The 20382-nt window shown below is 33.8% G+C and overlaps 1 protein-coding gene across 3 annotated transcripts in view; it reads left to right on the top strand.

Annotated features, from left to right (window-relative positions):
* Window positions 1-16829, top strand: part of CSMD3 (CUB and Sushi multiple domains 3) — a 583179-nt gene extending 566350 nt beyond the window's left edge. For all 3 annotated transcript variants that reach the window (XM_059857957.1, XM_059857877.1, XM_059857801.1), the window contains 8 exons: window positions 155-266; window positions 1531-1710; window positions 4632-4697; window positions 6769-6927; window positions 10122-10234; window positions 12179-12266; window positions 14315-14450; window positions 15828-16829. In XM_059857957.1, the coding sequence (XP_059713940.1) occupies window positions 155-266; window positions 1531-1710; window positions 4632-4697; window positions 6769-6927; window positions 10122-10234; window positions 12179-12266; window positions 14315-14450; window positions 15828-15987 (1014 nt within the window). In that variant the 3' untranslated portion in view covers window positions 15988-16829. The remainder of the gene's footprint in view (window positions 1-154; window positions 267-1530; window positions 1711-4631; window positions 4698-6768; window positions 6928-10121; window positions 10235-12178; window positions 12267-14314; window positions 14451-15827) is intronic.
* Window positions 16830-20382: the final 3553 nt, after the last annotated feature.

The following is a 20382-nucleotide window of genomic DNA, read 5'->3' as shown; positions in this document are numbered from 1 at the left end:
AAATTGTTCTGTGAAATTAATTTACTTTCCAGAGAAAGGGAATCACAACTTATCAAGTGTGTATTATGTGAAAGAGTGATCAAATTTAGGAAAAAAATATCCCAGCTTGATAGTTGCTCATAACAATATTACTGTGTTTTCTACTTTTCAACAGGTGGGAAATGTTGTTCAATTTCAGTGTAAAAAAGGACACCTGCTCCATGGTTCAACAACACGAACTTGCCTTCCTGATCTTACATGGAGTGGCATCCAGCCAGAATGTATACGTAAGAAATTATACATTTTCTTCTTTCATCAATTTTGTAATCTAGATTATTTAACTGCAGTAACATTGTCATAAAGTTAATCTATATGAATGTATTAACTGAAAGTTAACAGAAATCTGCCTTACTAGATTACAGCAGCTAGAAATATGATTCTGAGTGACTTTTTGTGTAATAACAATAGAACTAAAAAAAAAAAAAAAAAAAAAAAAGAGATGAAATAGGCAGATCTTCATCCAAAGTCAATTTCTGTCTAAGAAAATGACTTCCAACTCAGAGGAGGTGATGAGAACAGGACATATCAGAAGGCCATGTTCTAAAATACACAGGAAAGCATATAATTAAAATCAGTTCTAGTAAAGAGTTTGAACTTTTTCCCAGCCAAGGAGTCACAGTATTTTAAGATGGGGATAAAAGTGTTTGCAATTGGAAATCTTTGAATCTGAAATAGAGAGAATCCTCTTTGAGTATAGATAGAAGCACTCAATTTCATAGATCTTTTACACTTTGGTAAATAATGATAATTTACTGAAGACATAAGATCATGGATAGTCTTTCTAGTTCAGCTAGTCAGCTTTATTTTTTCTGGAAAGTCTTACCTTGTAAGACCCTATAGAATCACTTCAGTGAATGGAGAGGCATCCACAGAAGGAAACAGCATTACTATTATTTCAGATGGTGCTAGTGTTAATCTTAGGCAAACAGCAAATCAGTAGCTCAGTGTGAAGGGCAAACTCCACTCTTGGAGGCATGCTGTCGTTGAGATAACATATAAATCCCACATTCTGGTGATTGTTAAATATATAAGACTCTTCATATGACATTAGAAATGGTAACTTAATTTTTTCTGACATTTACAACTCACCTTAAATTTCTCCTTGACCTTTCATAGTGTTTTCCAACTGGCTATTTACTTACTGTTATACAATGCTACATAGATATCATAAGTCACAAGCTATGATTGCTTTTAAGTCTGGTATGGTGTGTGCTCTTTCTGTTCTCATATGCAGATAATTAATTTTGTTCATGCAAGTGCATTTCAGTCTGTTCTTGGTCCTTTGGAATGGAAAGATCAAGGTTTAAGTGTGTATTTACTGACTTGTGGTGATATTTTATAGATTATATAGTAATTCATAATGTGAATTAAAATATATTAATATATAATTTCTATTGATTTTTACTTTACTAGTTAACTGTCAGAATGGGCATACATTATCTTTTCAGAAATATTTTCACCATTTTGACAGAAGGATATTTTTCTTTGTAGCTCACAGCTGTAAACAACCAGAAACACCAAGTCATGCTAATGTTGCAGGAATGGATCTTCCATCACTTGGTTATACATTGATTTACACTTGTCAGCCAGGCTTCTTCTTGGCAGGAGGATCAGAGCACAGAGCCTGTAGGTCTGATGGCACATGGACTGGGAAGGTTCCAGTTTGTGAAGGTAAGCTCTTCTGTTTCCCACTGCATCTGCCATCTGTCATATTTCAGAGCTTTTCTTTACTTGCAGTTGGCACATGCATGCCAGTGATTTGATCAGGCCCAGTCAGCATGTTTTTTATGACAGGCAGGTCCTGCTGGATGAACCAGATCTTCTATAACAAACTGAACTGCTCAGTACCTGGCACTGGTGAGACCACACCTTGAATAGTGTATGCAGTTTTGGACCCCTCACTATGAGAATGATATTGAGGTACTGGACTATTCCCAAAGAAGAGGAATGAAGCTGCTGAAAGGTTTGCAGCAGAAGGCTTATGAGGAGAGACTGGGGAAGCTGAGGGTCTTTATCCTGGAGAAAAGGATGCTGAGGGAAGACCTTATTGCTCTCTATAATTCCTGAAAATAGGTTGTAGCAAGGTGAATGTTGGTCTCTTCTTCAAACTAACAAGTGATGAGAGGAAGTGACCTAAAGCTGTGTCAGGTGAGGCTTAGGTTGGACATTATGAAAAATTTTTAGGAAAAAGTAGGAAGAATTGTCAAGCACTGGAACAGGCTGCCCGGGAAAGTGGTGGAGGTGGATGTGTCGATGTGGCATTTAGAGCCATAGTGTAGTGGAGGACTTGGTAATGTTAGGTTAGCTATTGGACTCTAAGATCATAGAGGTCTTTCCAACCTATATGATTGAAGGATTTGTAGTAATTTTTGAGAAAGATGCCTAGAGTCCAAGATGTTCGAATCGCTGTGTGAAATTAATCCAAAGACGTACTTACTATTTTATATTTTCATGTAAGGAACTGTATACTAGAATATAAAATTTCTCTACTTTGTCCTTGCTGTTCCCACTTTTGTTTCTAATTTTTACTACCCACTTTTTCATGGTAGGATATGGAAAACACCATAGCCAAGTCATGCTGAGCAAAGTGGTTTTCATGTGAGATAAGGAATATACTCAAGTGTAGGAACTGTTTGGAATTTTATTTCCTGAATAATTAAAATCCTTTTCAGATTACTGTTACCTAATGTTTCAGATGTGGTTATCCCCAGGGCTCTTGCAGAGGCATTCAAAGGCTTTGTAGCCAAACACTGCTACTTGGAAGGGAAATAGGAAATGAATAGTTTGTATTACTAAAAAACAGGTGTCCTGAAATTGCATGCCAGACAAGTGCTGGGGGAAAATAAAGCAGAGCTTTGGGAAAGCACTAGAAAGCTTGCAGCCAGGAAGCTTATGACTCGTTCAGTAGTTGGAGAGTATTGTGGCAGGCCAAATGTGATTCATAGATTGTATTTTGATTCAAGAATTTTCTGCTGCTGCTGCTGGAAGAAGTTGTTCACCTCTTATTGTGAACTTCACAAAAATAACTTGGAAATAAATGAAAAGGAATAAAATGTTTGGAGCTGAGCGTTCTGAAGGGATATGTAGAGGAATTAAACTAGAATTTGATTTTGAAATCTTGAGATTGCAAGGATCTGGACTTAGAAACTTAAACTTCATAGTTAACTTGTTTTAGTTTTGAATTTGTATCTAACATTTGTGTTTAGGGTTTATTTTGTGTTTCAAGTTTCAGTTGTGGACTTGACTAGAAAATTTTCAACTTGACAAGGCAAATTGACTTATCATCTTTTTATGCTAAAACCCAGCGGGAAAGTGTGATCCAGATATCTCTAATGTGAACTTAATGTAGTGAGAAAGCATACGCTGTTGAACCATACCCTCCAGGTCAACAATGTACAGTGAAGCTCAGTAAGTTTCTTTCAAAACAGTGAGGAAATGAAAGTTAATCAGTAGAAACAGTCCATGAGAACCTTAGGTTGCATTTCAACCCCACCCTTGCTTCTTCACAGTTTTAACATGTATGACAAGAAAACACCTTTAAAAAAAGCTAAAATTTATTCTCAATAAAAATATTCTCAGTCCTTCTTGCAAAAAATTCCTTTTTATGCAGAAAAATACTCATCTTAGGGGCAAGGCAGTTTCTTTTCTTGTGTATTGTTTTAGAACATGGATTGGAGACAAAAGGCCTGGGTTCAAGGCCAAGACCCAAAATGCCAAACATTGAAATCACAGTTGGAGCAAGGAATTGAGTCTACTGCTACATGAGAATATTGTACATTAGGAGACAGAATTCTTTGTCTTCTTTATCTTCCAATGAATCCAAATTATTTTAAAAAAACCATCTTAATCGCCAGGAAATTATAAAGTCCTAGTGAATTTAGTTCATCATCTTCAGTGGTGGGAGAGTTTCTTTCTAAGCAGAGAAGAAATTATATTCTCCAGTTTCCAGTTCTCATATCACCTGGGCAGTTGGAGATATTCTGGACAGCCTCTTTGGTTTCTTTCTTTCTGTTGTTATTCTTTGAAGAATCAGGGACCTTCTCCTTCAATATTTAGAGATTAAAGCAGTACCTATGGGTTTTCAGTCTTGAACACAAGATGTCTCACTCAGTACTGTTGAAGATAGTTAAGTCCTGGAGAGAAATGATTTCAAGCTCCCTTTGTTATGTGTGTCTTCCCTTTTTGGTCTTACATTGCAGTCAATGCACTGTTCACTGTTCCTAATCCAAGTGACATAGCCAGGATTAGATGCTATATTAGAAGGCATCTCACATATTAGGTCCATGATCCAAGACTGTAAATTCTGAAACATGGATTCTGAAGTGAAACCCTGCACTGTTTGAAAGCTGAAAATTACTTAACAGCATACAGGTGCCTGATTTAGGAAGATATGGAGGAACAGAAGAAACTTGTGTTCCAGTGCTCCTGTGATACTAAGGTTTGATACCAACTGAAATCTCACTCATATTTGAGTTTTAAACATCATCCTATATGCTTTTCAACGTATAAATTCCATGATGGATTATTTTTTATTGTTTCTGAGTAACATTTTACTACTGATTTCTCTTTATATCTTTTATTCTTTCTAATAGCTGGTTCTAAAATACTAGTGAAGGATCCCAGACCAGCGTTGGGAACACCAAGTCCCAAACTAAGTGGTAAGTACTCCAAGGTTTCTATAGTTATAAACCATTTCTGTAGAAAAAACAATGAGGATGAGTTTAGTGAGATTGTGCTGAGTGGTTTAGAATGTGTAAAGGATATTGGATGAGGTACTGGAATAACAAGGGGGAAAAGATAATTGAATTATTCCCTAATATTGAAGTTCATCTATCATATGGTGTAATTTATATCTATATACAATTTCTGTTATGTTATAACAGAAGAGTTTTTTTGGTTTCACTGAAATCACTGTGTTCTGTGTAAGATTCTAAGCAATTTACCTATTTAGAAACTGTATTACTCACCTTGAAATAATTTAAATATGTTTTGCAGTTTTCTTCAGTCCTGCCCTTTTTTGCATATCTCTAATTTAAATTGCTTTACTTAAATACCTCGTATTAGCCTTAAACTTAGCCTTTAGAAAAAAAAGCTAATTTTAGCTGAGACAAGGTAATCTCTCCAATTCTGGCTCAAGTCTCCAGTTTTAACAGATTTGCTGAGGACCATATTTGGATATCCTGACAAGAGAAGCTCTCTTTCCACTGAAGAGAGTTTTTGAAAAAAGCAGTCTTCTTAACTAAAATTAACTTTTGGCTATAATAAACCGATTTAATTTCTACTGATAATGAATAAAATTCTAAAGTAGTACTTTAGCATATTGGGATTTGGGTGCTTTTATTTTTGTAACATTTTGTGTACTAATTCAAAACAGTGTTTTTCAATGGTGTTCTGCTGAATGGTAGGCATTAAGTTTTTAATTCAGAAAATTTTCATTCATTTTGTGCAATCCCAGTTAACTGCCAGTATAGCACAAAAAGATCAGTTTTCCCAAAAGTAGAAAGTATATTTCAGGCAAACTAAAAATCAACAACATCAGAGAATTTCCACCATGCAATTTCCTTGCTTACAGGTCCAGTGTCTACATGTTTTTTCAAGAAACATACGAATATACATGCACGTACAGAGACAAAAAAACTAGGAAAGCTCCTTTATCCTTCATGGAGAAGACCTGTCTTTGTATTGCGTAAAATAAATGATGAAGGAAAACTGTGGGTATTCCAGTGTGCCCCAGTCTTGGATTTAGGGGTAGCCTGAGAGAGAAAAGGGCAGATAGTCTTCTCTGCTTATCTGACATGAGATGCCAATGCACACATGAGCACAAAGCTAGAAGTTCGGTGTGACGTACTTAAAATATTGTGAAAGTGCTGATTTTAAATAGTGATTCTTAAAGGGATAACTCTGTTACTTTACTTTGGAAAGTGTAGTAAGCCCATCCTACATCACTTTCAATTTAATTGTTTGAAAAATATCTTATGTTAAGATTTTAGAGATTTGCATGTATCAGATTTTACGTCACAGATAGCTTTTTGTTGTGGTCATGGGGTTATTTTCTTGCTGAAATAGCATTACTTAAATTAATAATTTTTCAGTTCACTAATGATAAATATTAAATGTGAGGGTATAAATCTAGCCTATTTTTTCCGCAGCACACTATATCTGTTTTAAATTTAAATTAGAAAATTAATTTTTTTCTCCTGGTGAAGCTCATAATGTTTTTAAGCATTTGAAGACAAGACAAAACTCATATTTTTTTATTAGAAAAATTGACTAATTAATAAAGAAAATTTTTATCATACTTCATGTCATTTAAAGAAATTGCCTATGAAAATTTTTGGTATCTAAATAGATACTAATTTCTGCAAAATTTCATGCTAGCCATATGTCCCTAGCTGTCTGTGCTGGCATAGAAAAGATTCTACAGTGAGTGGAATATGCTCTTCTGGCTAAAGCTTTAGAATTTGTGAAACTGGTTAACTCTGGGACAGGTCCATATTTTAGGAAAAAGGCAAATGGAGATGTAGCTGTGGTTGTGTTCTTCAGTGCAAATACATTTCTTTCATAAAAGTTTATGCCAGGTTTCTATGTTTTATATCTGAAAATTATGCATAGTAAATTTATAAAGAGTAAAGGGAAAGAAAATGCTAATATTTATCATATATTTTGTAGGTTGACTTTTTAAGTACTAAATATCACAAAATGTATTGAAACATGCTTTTGTCTGTATAGTTCCTGATGATGTATTTGCCCAAAATTATATATGGAAAGGATCTTACAATTACAAAAGCAAGAAGCAACCCATGACCTTGACAGTTACCAGTTTCAATGCCACTTCAGGAAGAGTAAATGCAACACTTACAAACAGCAATATGGAATTGCTGCTATCAGGTATGATCTAATGAAAACTAATTTCCTTTTTTTTTTTATTTTTATTTTTCTACCTTACATACATTGGTTTCCTGTACCTTTTTGCATAACTTAAATTTTATTATCTTATCAAAGAAATTTTCATTGCATTTTAGCGCCTTTCCAAAGGCAGGGATTTTTCCATTTCTCTTCTTCCCCTTGTTTGTTTGCTTTTTTGTTTTTTTCAACTTTTCAAGGTTTTACCATATCTGGAGTTAATAGTCAATAAAGAGTGAAAGAATCGCATTATTTATCATGTTTCTCTTTTAAACATTTCAAATAAACTTCAAGTACTGTTTGTGAGATTTTCTTATTTCTTAATTATAAAATTACCCCACAGTAGCCTAATGACTAATAATAAATATTATGAGATTGATATATGTTGGCCTAGAAAGTCACAGATACCTAATGAACATGGAAACAAACTAGAGTTGACACTTAGATTTTCTGAGAGAGAAAAAAAAATGGTAAAATCCTGGAATTGTTTTGGTCTTAAAAGACTTCTAAGATAACCGAGTTAACCTAATACTGCCAAATCCACCACTGAACCATGTCTCTGAAAGTGCCACATGTGCACATCTTTTAAATACCTCCAGGGACAGTGACTCCGCCACTTCCCTAGACAGCCTGTTCCACTGCAGGCAACCCTTTCAGTGATGAATTCTTCCATAACATCCAATCTAAATGTCTGCTGGCACAACTTGAAGCCATTTCCTTTCACCCAGCCACTTGCTGCTTGAGAGAAGCACCAGAACACACCTTGCTTCAACTTCTTTTCAGGTAGTTGAAGAGAGGATGTAGTGTCCCTTCAATCTCTTTTTTTCCAGACTAAATAACCCAGATTTCCTCAGACTCTCCTCATAAGACTTGTGCTCCAGACCCTTCTCCAGCTCCATTGCCCTTCTCTGGACATGCTCCAGCACTTCCATGTCTCTCTTGTAATGAGGGGCCCAAAACTGAATGCAGGATTTAAGGTGTGGCCTCACCAGTGCCAAATATGAGGGGATGATCACTGCCCTGGTACTGCTGACCACCCTATTTATTATACAAGCCTGGATGCTGCTGGCCTTCTTGGCCACCTGAGCACACTAAAGGATCATGTTCAGCCATGACTAGCACCCCCAGGGCCTCCCAAGCCTGGAGAGTTGCCTGGGGTTGTTGTGACGCAGGTGCAGACCCACTGATCCAAACTGTCCAGATCGTTCTGCAGAGCCTTCCTACGCTCCAGCACATCAACATTCCTGCCCAACTTGGTGTCATCTCTAAACTGACTGAGGGAACCTTATTCAGATAAGGTTCCCTCAGTCAGGTTGATAAAGGTGTTAGGCAGGACTGGCCACAGCATTGAGCTCTGGGGACCAGCAGCTGTGGCTGGCCACCAACTGAATGCAACACTAATCAACACAAACCTCTGAGCTCATCCAGCCTGTCAGATTGTTACTCAGTGAAGAGTCCACCTGTCCAACCCATGGAGAGGTGTTTCTCCAGGAGGATTCTGTTTGAAAGGGTGTCAAAGGCTTTACTAAAGTTCAGTGAGATGACATACACAGACTTTCTTTCATCCACTGGGTCACCTTATCATAGAAGGAGCCCAGAGCAGCCAAGCAAGATCTGCCTTTCATAAGCCTATTTGGCTGGGCCTGATCTCCTGGTTGCTGAGAGGAGTGGTCTACAGTAAGGATCTAATGAGCCACAGAATCTGTTTCTTCTGAGTTGAGTGGAATGGTGAATTTTTATTACTATGTTTGTCTTTTAAATTATTTTGTAGGTATCCTTTGAAGAATCATGCTTGAGAGTGGACTGAATGTTTTCTGACTGATAACCATGTTTGTCTTGGCTGTGTGTGAATTTTTTCTGTTGTAATAATTTTTTCCATGTAGTTTCTGTGATGATAGTAAGAACAACAAATGTAATATTTTGTATTTTTAGAACTAGGAAAGTAAACCACTGTGTTTTCTCACTCAAAACATTTGTCCTCCAAATAAAAGGTTCCTTCAACTAGACACAAATGCTCTTTTCCACTCTATGTACAGGCATTGCACATTTTATCAGGTAATTAATATTTTTTTATTTCCCTAGAACATTGAGATCTCGTATACTGAAAGGGTATCTTAGGGCCAGGGAAGTAGGAAAGGATCAAAAAATACATGCTAGGAAGCTAAATTCACCTATATTCAGTTTGTATTTTTCTCAAATGAAAAGTAGTTCCCTCTTCCTGCATAATTTACTGGTTTGCATTCCATAATTTGATGCATCTATCTTTACTTCTTTTTATTTTGACACCTCTGCTTGCTGTAATTGTACATAGAATAAACGCATTTTGCCAAGGCTCATTCATCTGAGCTCAGTGCTGTGTTAACATGAAAGTAAGTCTTCTCATTAGCTCAGAGATCGTTTGTGTGTAATGATACCTCCTACAGGGCAGTGCAGTCACCAATCCTTAATGTGGAGAATTTTGTTTTTCCAGTTTAGGCATGTACACAAGAGACATGAAATAGGAATGGAAGATGAACTCACTAAACATATTGTGGTATTTTATTTTAATTTCAAAATTAACAAGTAATGGTATTTGGATTTTAAATAATTATTCTGCAGGAACGAGAATGAATCAATAACTATGTCTACAAAGTAAATAAGCTGGCATACAAGTCTTCCATTATATGGAAGAAACTGGTTTGTAACTGACAGTACTAACTCATGAAGAACAATCCAATTGTAAAAAAAATATTTTTGAATTAATTTTTTTTTAAATTTAGCAGCAGCTTTTGGAATCTAATTTCTGTGTGTATGTTCCTATTATCATGTTTTCTATGTAATGACTGTATATATTGAAAGTAGGGATGTGAGGTTTAAATGCTCTCTGATTCAGAACAATATTTTCAATTTCAAATCAGATTCCTGTCAATGTTCTCCCTAAGGCTTGAAGTAACAGCTGTGTGTATGGAGTTTCCCTTCTCTCCTCTCTACAGGCTAAGCTAAAATCTGTTTCTATTGAAATCCTATGATTATTGAAATAATTTCAAAATAGAGTGCATTTTTTTAAGCAAACAACGTTGAAAATTAGTACCTATTCTTCCTGGTTTTTTTTTAAGGACAAAAGATGATGTGTTTATTTTCAAAGATAACATTATTTTTCTGGTCAGCAAAATATGAATTTTTAAAACTATATTCTACAGGAGTGTATAAAAGCCAGGAAGCTCGGCTAATGCTCCACATATATCTCATTAAAGCGCCCTCCCATACATCTGCAAGCAAGTTGAAAGAGGAAAAATGGGCTATGGATGGTTTTGTGAGTATATTTCTACTACAAAAGAGAGGGATTTATTTTTTTTTTTTTTTGAATGATTGAAATCATGCTGATTTTTGCATCCAAAAAATCCTCAGACATATCAAATAGAATCTTTTTAGCAAGGCTGATTCATTAAATTAAGTGAAAATTTTCTTGTAAAATGCAGGAGACCAGTCCAAGGGAAAATATGGGAACAGTCATAGAGTGTAGGCAAAATTATAATCCCTGTTAGTACAGAAGCCTTTCTCATAGGTCTCTTTATTCCAAGATATTTAGAAATTTTATAATAATTAAACATAAACCCATTTTATTATAATATTATATTCTGTTAATACAATAACAATTATGATCCTTATATTAGGATACATTTTACTTTTTGATGATTTTTAAAAAATACCTTGAAAAAGATGAACATGTATATGGAAAAGAAAATAGATTACTCCAATTTAGCATTAGGCCTCTTGGGGTTCTGGATCTGAGTTTATTCTTTATGGCAGGGAGGAAGAGAACACATAACTGAGAAGAGGAGAGGTAAAGGAGAGGGTTAAATAGCCCAGATTTCTGGGATGTGATTAAACCGTGAAAAGGAAATGCCTTCCAAGAATAAATAGAGACAAAATTAGAATTTTTAGAAAACAAAGAGCCTAAAATTATTTGGATGAGGATAAACACCCATGTATCCTTACTACACCATCTGATTTTTTAAGGTATTTTTCTGGTTTCTTATGTTTCAGCTATTGGTTAAGCACTACAGGGACACCACTATGTCTGCACATGCCATGTGTACACTGAATTGTACACACAAATTTATATTTTTATAACAAGTGGCACTGCTTGAACAATTTTTTTTTTCAAAGGTGCAGAATGAAAACTTTAAGCTAAACTCATTAAGCAAGAAATGAACTAGTAAAAAGGCTTAACTCTCTTGGCTTGTACAGACTTAAAAGGCTTCACGAACATGCTCCTGAGGTAGCAAAGCAAAGAATTTACTTTCAGACTTCTAAATATACAAAACTAGACAGTATACTCCCTGCATTCCATATGCTATATACATACTGTTCTTACTTGACCTTTTTTTTCCTTTGAGTCTTGGAATAGCACAAAGAGGCTGCTCTAGCCCAAAATAAAAAAATTCACCTAAGAAAAAGCACACGGTCTTCAGGGAAAGCATAGCTTCAGGTCACTGCTGAAGACATACTGTGTCTTGAGAAAGGGAAGCTTAAGGGAAAAGCTTGCAGGAACCTACCTAGAAAACACTGAATTTAAAACTAATAACTATTAGAAGCAAGTATCTATTGAGTTGTATGCAGTACACTACTTAGACTGTACTTACTGTAATAAGAGAGATAATCATGGGATCACAACCATCCCCTCCCTCCCACAAGCCTTTTAGTTTATACTAGCATATTTTGCCCTTGTACCAAAGCTTTATTCAATATTCTTCTGGTCCATAGCTATATAGTTAAGTGCTCTTTGGGACAGGTACTGAGAAAAATCAAAATAACTTTCAATTAATGTGAGGGGTTTTTTTTAGTTTAACACTAGCTATTAAAACCTCAATGCTTTCATCCTTAGGATTACATGCAGTATAACTTCGTCAATTAACTTCCCAAATAAAACAGAAAACTATGAAGTATAATACTGACATTTGAACTACCAGAAACTTTAGGTCGTAGTGGTTTTAAAGAAAATACAGTTAAAGGTAGTATAAGGTGTCATATGTGACCATAAACCACCATGCCTAAGTTGTGTCTATAGCAGTCCTGTCTTTTCTTTTGAACTTTATATATAAATTTACTATAAAAAGAGGGTGTTTATAATGGGGAATAACAGCTACCAGTCAAGCATATTAGTATATAGAATAGAATAGCTCCCTATCAAACAGAAACATGCAATTTGCAACAAAGTTTTCCCCATTTAATTCAAAGTACTTTTTGTTTACAGGTTTCTGCTGAACCTGATGGAGCAACATATGTTTTTCAAGGATTCATCCAGGGTAAAGATTATGGACAATTTGGGCTTCAAAGAATAGGTATTAAAACAATTCTAATTCTTTGCTAGTTCATTGTTCCATATTCAGTTTTCTTATATCCAGTAGTATGAGGGTATCTGCAGGATGTTACAGAACTGATGTTTCCTAGAATATTGAGATATTAATATCTTTAAACTGTCATTTAAGTACAACTTACAAATAAGTTGACTTGCAATCTACTTCTTAGTATTCACATTCATTTGTAATATTTTGAGCAATTATTATAACTAATTATGTGTAAAATGCATTTAGTTTCATATCTTAACAGCTATCTACAAAACCCATATTGTAGAATGCTTTGATAAATGGGTTTGTTACTTATGGTGCTGAAACACCATTTCACCTAAACATTTGTAAGAAGAGGTAAACTGCTAAATATTTGCAGGTAAATACTTATATTACTTTTAAGAAGAAAAAAGTCTTAATATGTGTTTATTTCATAAAAATTAACTTATTGTTTCTAAACTAAGAGAGCTTTAGTAACAGAGCTCAGATGACAACATTCTGTTGTGCAATTTAAGAAAAGAATTTAATTTTCTTTTCTAATGTTGTCTTAAGAACTGTGATATTTCTCCTTATATGAGAATTTTCATTTATTTTATACTGAATTTTAAATGATAAAATTCTGTTGGGAATACCTTAGAAGAGGACTTCCTTTTTACTTATATAATGGCTGTTTAGATAAAGTTCTTACCTTCATGTAAAATTCCTATATGTGGATGAAAATTTATGCTCTTTCAGCCACAAAATATTGTTCCTTATTATTTTTTTCAGTAAAATCAGGAAATTCTTTAATTCTTGAATGTGCTGGAAAGAAGGAATCTAGAGCCAAATTTTTCTCTTTCACAGTTCTAAGTCACAGTAAAATATATTGATCTCGTTTTTCACTGTGATTTCATATGCAAATTACTTTGCCAGAATTTTTAGAAATGTCTTTATCAGGAAATTTTTTCTTTAGATGAACATGATAAGTTATTTCCTTTTATTAACTTCTTTAAATATTTTAAAGTCATCTATGAAAAATTAAATGCGAGACTTCCTTGACAAATTGTTTTGATTCTTACAAAAATTATATTTCTTAATTTGATTTTTTGATGATATGTTTGAGATTCTTTTCTGTAATATATTGAAGGTAATTTTTATTGGTGTATAACTTGGAGGAAAAGGAATGATTAAGGGTCAAATTCTTTACAAGATTTAATTGTAGATAATATAATCAATAATATCACTATAAAGAGATTCACAATCTTTGAGCATATTTTATTTAGAATGCTTAGCAGTGTCTCTAAACCCCTCCAGAGTTGGTGACTCCTCTACTTTGGAGCAGCCCAAGGTGACTCCACCTTGGCCAGCCCATTGGGCCAATGCCCAAACACTTTTTCTGTAAAGCATTTTTTTTAAAATGTCTGGGTATTTTTTATAACCTTTCTTGACATTTAAAAAAGGTATAACTTGTCTATGTAGATAATGTATTCTTCAGCCATGCAGGAGGTCATATTTCTTTTTTTTTAATCAATATCTGGCTTTAAATATTCAAAATTGTTCCTGTCTATTTCATTCTGTGTATCAAAAGCAGCACCTAAGGAAGTTTTCAATTTGTTGTTTCAGGTGATTGACCTTTTCCTTGATAGTATGTTTGGGTTTTATATATGTGGTATTTCTTAATTACTGAAATATACAAATAAAACCAGTAATATAATCAATCTAACATATGCATTATTATAAATTTGACTTTTCGTATCACAGTTAAGTAATGTGTTTTCCTTACATATAGAAGTTGAATTCCATGCAGAATTATGCTGTGAGATATTTACTGAACCAGGTTAGGTGTACTGTTCTAGCAACATGTAGCATTCACATATTGATCAGAATATGGTGTACACTCAAATTCCAGGTGGCCTCAGCATACAGCTGTATGTCTGCAGCAGAACATAAGATGATGACCTAGTAACAAGGTGTTACTGAAATCCAAAGATTATGGAGTAGTATGTGCTGCTGATAACAGACACATATATGGTATTACTTGTGTTTTCTTCTTTTTTTTTTAGGTCTTAACATGTCTGAGGGTTCAAATTCTTCTAATCAACCACATGGTACAAATAGTAGTTCAGTGGCCATTGCTATCCTTGTGCCTTTCTTTGCCCTTATATTTGCTGGTTTTGGCTTTTATCTTTATAAACAAAGGTAAGTACAAATTATATATCCAGAATTCCTCTATTCCTCTAAGTGTTGGAGAGTTTTTTTGTCTTCAGTTTTTGCTAGTGTAAATAAAGTTTTTTGTAAAACAACATCGGCTTTGCAAAATATGCATGTAGACAGTTCTTCCTATGTCTATTAATATCTGGTATAGTAACTAAGAGATGAGTTTATTATATGGTGCTGTACTTTCATGCCTACCTATTTAAAATCTTTTAAATTTCTCTCTTCATGATAAAATAGATGCTGTAAATTATTGGCATATGCTGAATAATATAATTGGTAGATTTTTGGACTAAGATTCTGTCACATGAAGAAAAGAATAAATTTCCTTTATTCTTTTCTTCTTGTGACAGAATCAAGTCATATCCTGAGTAATTTATCTTAATGCCTGACCAGTTTATTTGCATGCAATTATATATGCAAACATTATGTCATTAATAGATTTCATTGAGAAACTTTCTGTATCTGAAATCATTAGTTCATATACAATTATGTTAAATAGCCACCAGCCTTTTCAGCTTCATCAGTCTAAATTCATCATTTTTTTTCATGTCACCTAGACCAGTACTAATTATTTGGATGCAGTAAGCTTCTCCTGTAGCTTTAAAGCATTTGATGGCTAAAGAAACCTTAATTTCATAAATGCCAAGACAATTCATTGCATAACAACTGCTAAAATGGTAATTTACATCTGATAGTCTGACAGAACTACTAATAATATAGGTTACAGGATAACATTAGTTTAAACCATTTTTAATTAGCACTACTTGTTTTCAACTGTTCCAGCATATGAAAAATTGCCCATGTAATTTTTTATGTATTTGCTATTAGCTGTATGCTGTAAGCACTTGTCTTGGCTTTTTATATTGATGACTTACAATACAGCATGCATTTTGTATAGCAATGTAGATCAAACACTTTTAAGGGTTTGAACTCTGGTATTCTGAGCTATTTAGTGAAAAAGAGGGCATTTCAGCTCTAAACTTACTCTTGGTAAAACTGCTGAGTCTCCAAAGGGAAAAAGGAAAGCTCATCTGACTGGGGAATTATTGTATCCTTACAAGATTTTGTTGTACTCTTTATAATCTGATTATCCAAGTGGAATGAATAACTTGGGTAATGGATACCATAAAGGATAGCATCTTCTAAGGTTGTTAACTAAGTTTCTAAGTGAACGCCATTTCCAAGGAATCATAAAGCCCTTAAACTTCAATAAAGACAGTGCTAATTCTTAACATAAATATTGTAAAAAAATCATGATGTCATATTTAGCTCCTGTAATTGTAATTGGGAGCTAAACTCTGATTCATAAACCATATTAAGGAAAACTGCAGTTTCAAATGTTCTGTCTTTCTTTTTCAGGACTGCACCTAAAACACAGTACACAGGATGCTCTGTACATGAAAATAATAATGGACAAGCTGCTTTTGAAAATCCCATGTATGACACAAATGCAAAGTCAGTGGAAGGGAAAGCAGTACGATTTGACCCCAACTTGAACACTGTTTGCACAATGGTATAATGTGGTAATGATTTGTCTTCAAAGTCTGGGAATTGACACACAACACAGTGCACACACAGTTCACTGCTTAAAAAAAAAAAAAAAAAGAAATTAAAAAAAAATTAAAGCACACTTTTCAGGATCGAGTGGGTCACCTTTTCCTGAGGATGATAGGCAAGTCTGGGTTGTAGTTATTTTGGTTTGATTTTGTTTTTCATAAACTGGATCAGAATTCTTCTTTGTGTATGCCACGGAGAGTTTTAAAAATTTTGCTGCACTCCATGAGTGCTACTCACAGTTTATTTGCTTTTTTAAAAAAGGAGGTTATTCTAAAACATAAAACATATTTGCATATATTGGAGGAGCATCCACTATCAGTATTCTGTGCTTTATAAAAACTATAATAGAGGGACTGGGTTAAAAAAAAAAAGATATAGGTAGAAAATAAGAGCTATACTTACAGGAGACAATAGGTCACTGATTTCTCTTTAACAGTCATATGCTACATCTTTCTCATGAGTTTGTATCTATTTTCCTTTTTCAGCCCTTGAAGTATTATATTTTTCTCAGAACAGTTGAATTTCTGAGTAATTTTATTTTTTTCAGAACAGTTGAATTTCTGAGTCCGGGATGTAGTATTTAGAAATCAGCAAGTATAACTTACTCTTTTCATATCACAGAAAAAATATTAAAATTTCATTTCCTTATAAAATGAATTTTATTCCCTGCTTTACATCTTGCTTCATTTCCATGTTCCAAGTCAAGCTTATTTTCTCTGTTTCTATTAACATTATCTACAAATCGTAATGTTTTTATATTTCTTTTGTCAATCATATATCTAGACAAATTTTACAATGAAGAATCTAATATGAATTGAGTTTTGTTTGTGACTATGTTCCTTTAATGTTGAAGAATGTTCAGGAGTGACCATCTTACATTTCTTTCAAAAGTTAAAACATTATTTAATATTTCCTATTAAAAAGTGCAGTTTACAGTGATATTAATAATGAAATCCCTATATCAAAAATAGGCATCCATTTTTCACTCCATGCTATTTAAAACTAGGCCATATCCCACCTGTTTGTTTCCTTCAGCATTTTGACAAAATGTATCCACAAAGCATGATCCGGTCCCTTTGAAATTGATGGATTCTAAGAGACTTCAATGAACTTTGGATCCTATCTACAAGGCAACAGGAAGTTATAATTTGGAAATACTGTGTTCTCACATCTATTTTATTTATATATTCCATACTCTATGGAAGCAAATCCTTACAGCTCATTTAAAATTGAATATATTACCATAGTGCAATGAAAAAAAAAATATATATATATAGATATATATATATAAAGCCATGATTTTATTAGGGACAATCCATTCATTTTAGGGACAATTCAGATTCCACAGCCCTTGAATAGGAGTTTTAGGCATTCCAGAATCACTTTTAAGGAAATGCAGTTTTTAGTTTTACAGTTATTCCATATCAGAATTATTCAACAGGAACTCAGTAATTTATTTGGTGTAGGTCATTGTCTTCCATTCATAGCATGACTCTCAAATGCTGTGTGTTAGCCAGTGTGAATTATCTGTTATTGTCCCTTTCAGACATTAATAATTCTGTGAAAATAACCTTTTTATTACCGTAATAGAGAGTGCCTACCAAAAATCATTGTACCCAGGATTGCTGCTTGGATTTCTATAATGTTTGATGAATTTCTTATAAATCATTTTACAACACTTTGTTTTGAATATTCATACAACTCTGTCAAACTGTATTCTACTAAAAGGATGCTGTTTTATATTTTATACCATTGGTTGTTATTTATTCTTGTTTATTCAAATGACTGCAATAACTATTATTCATTCATTAATGTTAAGGTTAATACATTTGAGATCGTTTAAAATGTTTCTTCTGCAACTGGCTACTCCTCTTATATTAATGCATACACTTTTGTAAAGAAGTATATTTTTATGAAAAAGGATTTGTAAAAGTATGATGTAAATTTTCAGTGCAATGTAAACAAAATAAAACCAGACAATTGCTTTTTTTAACCACGTCTCTTCTTTGGAAGATGAGCTTTAAACTTATTTAAGTTAGGAAGATGAGAAAATAACCAAATTAAGAATTCAGATTTGGTATTCTTGTGGGTCTTTAAATCATGTTAATTTTTCTGAATATTTCTGCAAATTTTAGGTAGAGTTGTAAGATTCAGATTACTTTCAAAAATAATTGATGAGCACAATGTTTAAAGCTCTTTATTTTCTAAAATTAATTTTTGGTTTTACTTGAAGAAGCAGTTTTACAGAAAAATGGGCCTATCGTTGTCAACTCACTGGAAAGCACAGGAAAAAATTTAAAGAAAGAAGTAATGTAGAAAACTTTAGCATTTCTCAAGATTGTGGACAGCCTTTATATATTATTTTTCTACCTTTTCTCAGAAATGTACAGGACAGTACCAGTGCATACAATATTTTCTAGCATTAAAAGCCCCCAGTGATTCTTTAGTGACTTTCAACTGGAAGGAGAAATGTTAATTATATTAATATAATATTGCAACTGTCTTTTAATGACCCCTTTCACTTACAAGCATGGAAAGTGGATGGCAAATCCTGATCTGAAATGCTAGTTGTAGAATAGGGGCATGAGGGAATAGTCTAAAATTCATTTGTGAATTTGGTGGTCTACATAAACTAAAAATGCCTGTTCAGGTCCATGTTGAAATTGCTGAAAATTGTGGTGTTAAATACATTAGAGAATCATGGATTCAGTGTAAAAAGCAGGACAATTATGTTTTTGAGGGGGAGGAGGTGGTGTTCTAGAGCAAATTGGTTCACTCTGCAAAACAAAAAAAATCCTGTTTCACAGTAGCCAAACAAGAATATGAAGCTAAGCTCTTCGATTTTTGTTTATGCTTTATATGTTTCAACATATAAAAGTAAATAAAATTATATCAAATTAGTTCCACAATTATGTTAATTAGCTAAGCTAATATACCCAGTTTGCACTTTTCAAAAATTATACTGACTTCATTGTTACAGAAAATGCCCTATGCATAATAGAATGACTGTGGGGTTTGATTGGTTTGTTTGCTTTTTTGGATCTGTTTGTTTGTTTGTGGATTTTTCTTTTTTTTTTTTTTTTTTGGGGGGGGGAATTGTTTATGGGGTGGGTTTTTGTTCCTGTAGTTTATGACATGTTTGATTTATAAATTATGTGTGAAGTGCTTGATTTTTTAGTAGCAGAGTGGTCAATTTTCACTCTGACAGATGGAATTCCAAGTTTTGGATGCTTCATTGGAGGTTGTTAGCACAGTTTACTCACTGTCTTTTGTATTCTTGGGAAGGTAGCAGAATAGATGATACCACTTTGGCTGCCTTATTCAAGCAAAGTGAGTACACAGAGAAAATGTGCATGAATAGAAATTGTCATGCAATTCTGTGAGTCTTTTCAAGATTAAGCCAGTTTGTGCAATATTATGGGCTGAGGTTTAAAATTTTCTTTAAGATTCTATAGCATTGAGCCCTTTTATTTCTACATTATCTGCATGTCAAGACCCATCTTGTCCAGTATGTGCCATTAAATCTCATCATGATCTGGTTTGTTCCAGGAGTCCAGAAACCACACAATTTCAACTACACTCACCAAAATAGCAGTTCTAGTAGAATTTCTCAGAAGCATCATAAAATTGAGCTTAAATCCCCATATTTTACTTTGGTTTGTAAAGCAGAACTGCCATTGATATGAAGACATCTTAATGTGAAGGAATTCTTTGAAAAAAGTAGAACAAGCTGTTGTTCTTGCCAAGGAAATGGTTTAATGGCTACAAATCTTATAGCTTCCTACGGAGAGCTAATGGAAAATAAAGTGAGCCTGTAGCCAAGTCATTAAGTTATTAAGTCCATATGTGTTGCAGCATCTTTATTTATAGGATGATCAGAGTTGAAGAGAAAATATGTCTTATATCACTTGTTATATTAAAGCTCCACAGTCTTTGTTAGATTAATTTATGAAAATATTTTATAATTTCAGATTTTCAGTGGGGGTTAATATAGGTACATGAAGAGACTGGATGACTACTTAAGCAATGTTAAATTCAGCCGCCAAGTCCCAGAGCTCCTGTTACACGTATTGCTTGTAGTCTTACTAGCCTTTCATGTTGCATCAGAAAATCTACATAGCATCCCTCAAAATCCCTAACTTTCCTTTCATTTCTGTGTGTTCCTGTGATTTAATTTTGATTTGGTTGCCAAAAGTTCAGTTAAACATGATGAAGAAAGATGCACTAGGTTTGTTTTCTGGTAAACTGTATTACTGGTTAGCAAATAAACACATTCAGCCTTTTTTACCTCCTAACTGTCGTCACTGGGGGAAACCTTATTTGTTGGTAAAGGTGGAGTCACTGATGAATTTTGGCT

Source organism: Haemorhous mexicanus, chromosome 1 (assembly GCF_027477595.1).
Source record: "Haemorhous mexicanus isolate bHaeMex1 chromosome 1, bHaeMex1.pri, whole genome shotgun sequence".
In the NCBI taxonomy this organism is placed as follows: Eukaryota; Metazoa; Chordata; class Aves; order Passeriformes; family Fringillidae; genus Haemorhous; species Haemorhous mexicanus.
Note: the sequence above shows the minus strand (reverse complement) of the source record. Positions and strands in the feature narration are given on the sequence as shown.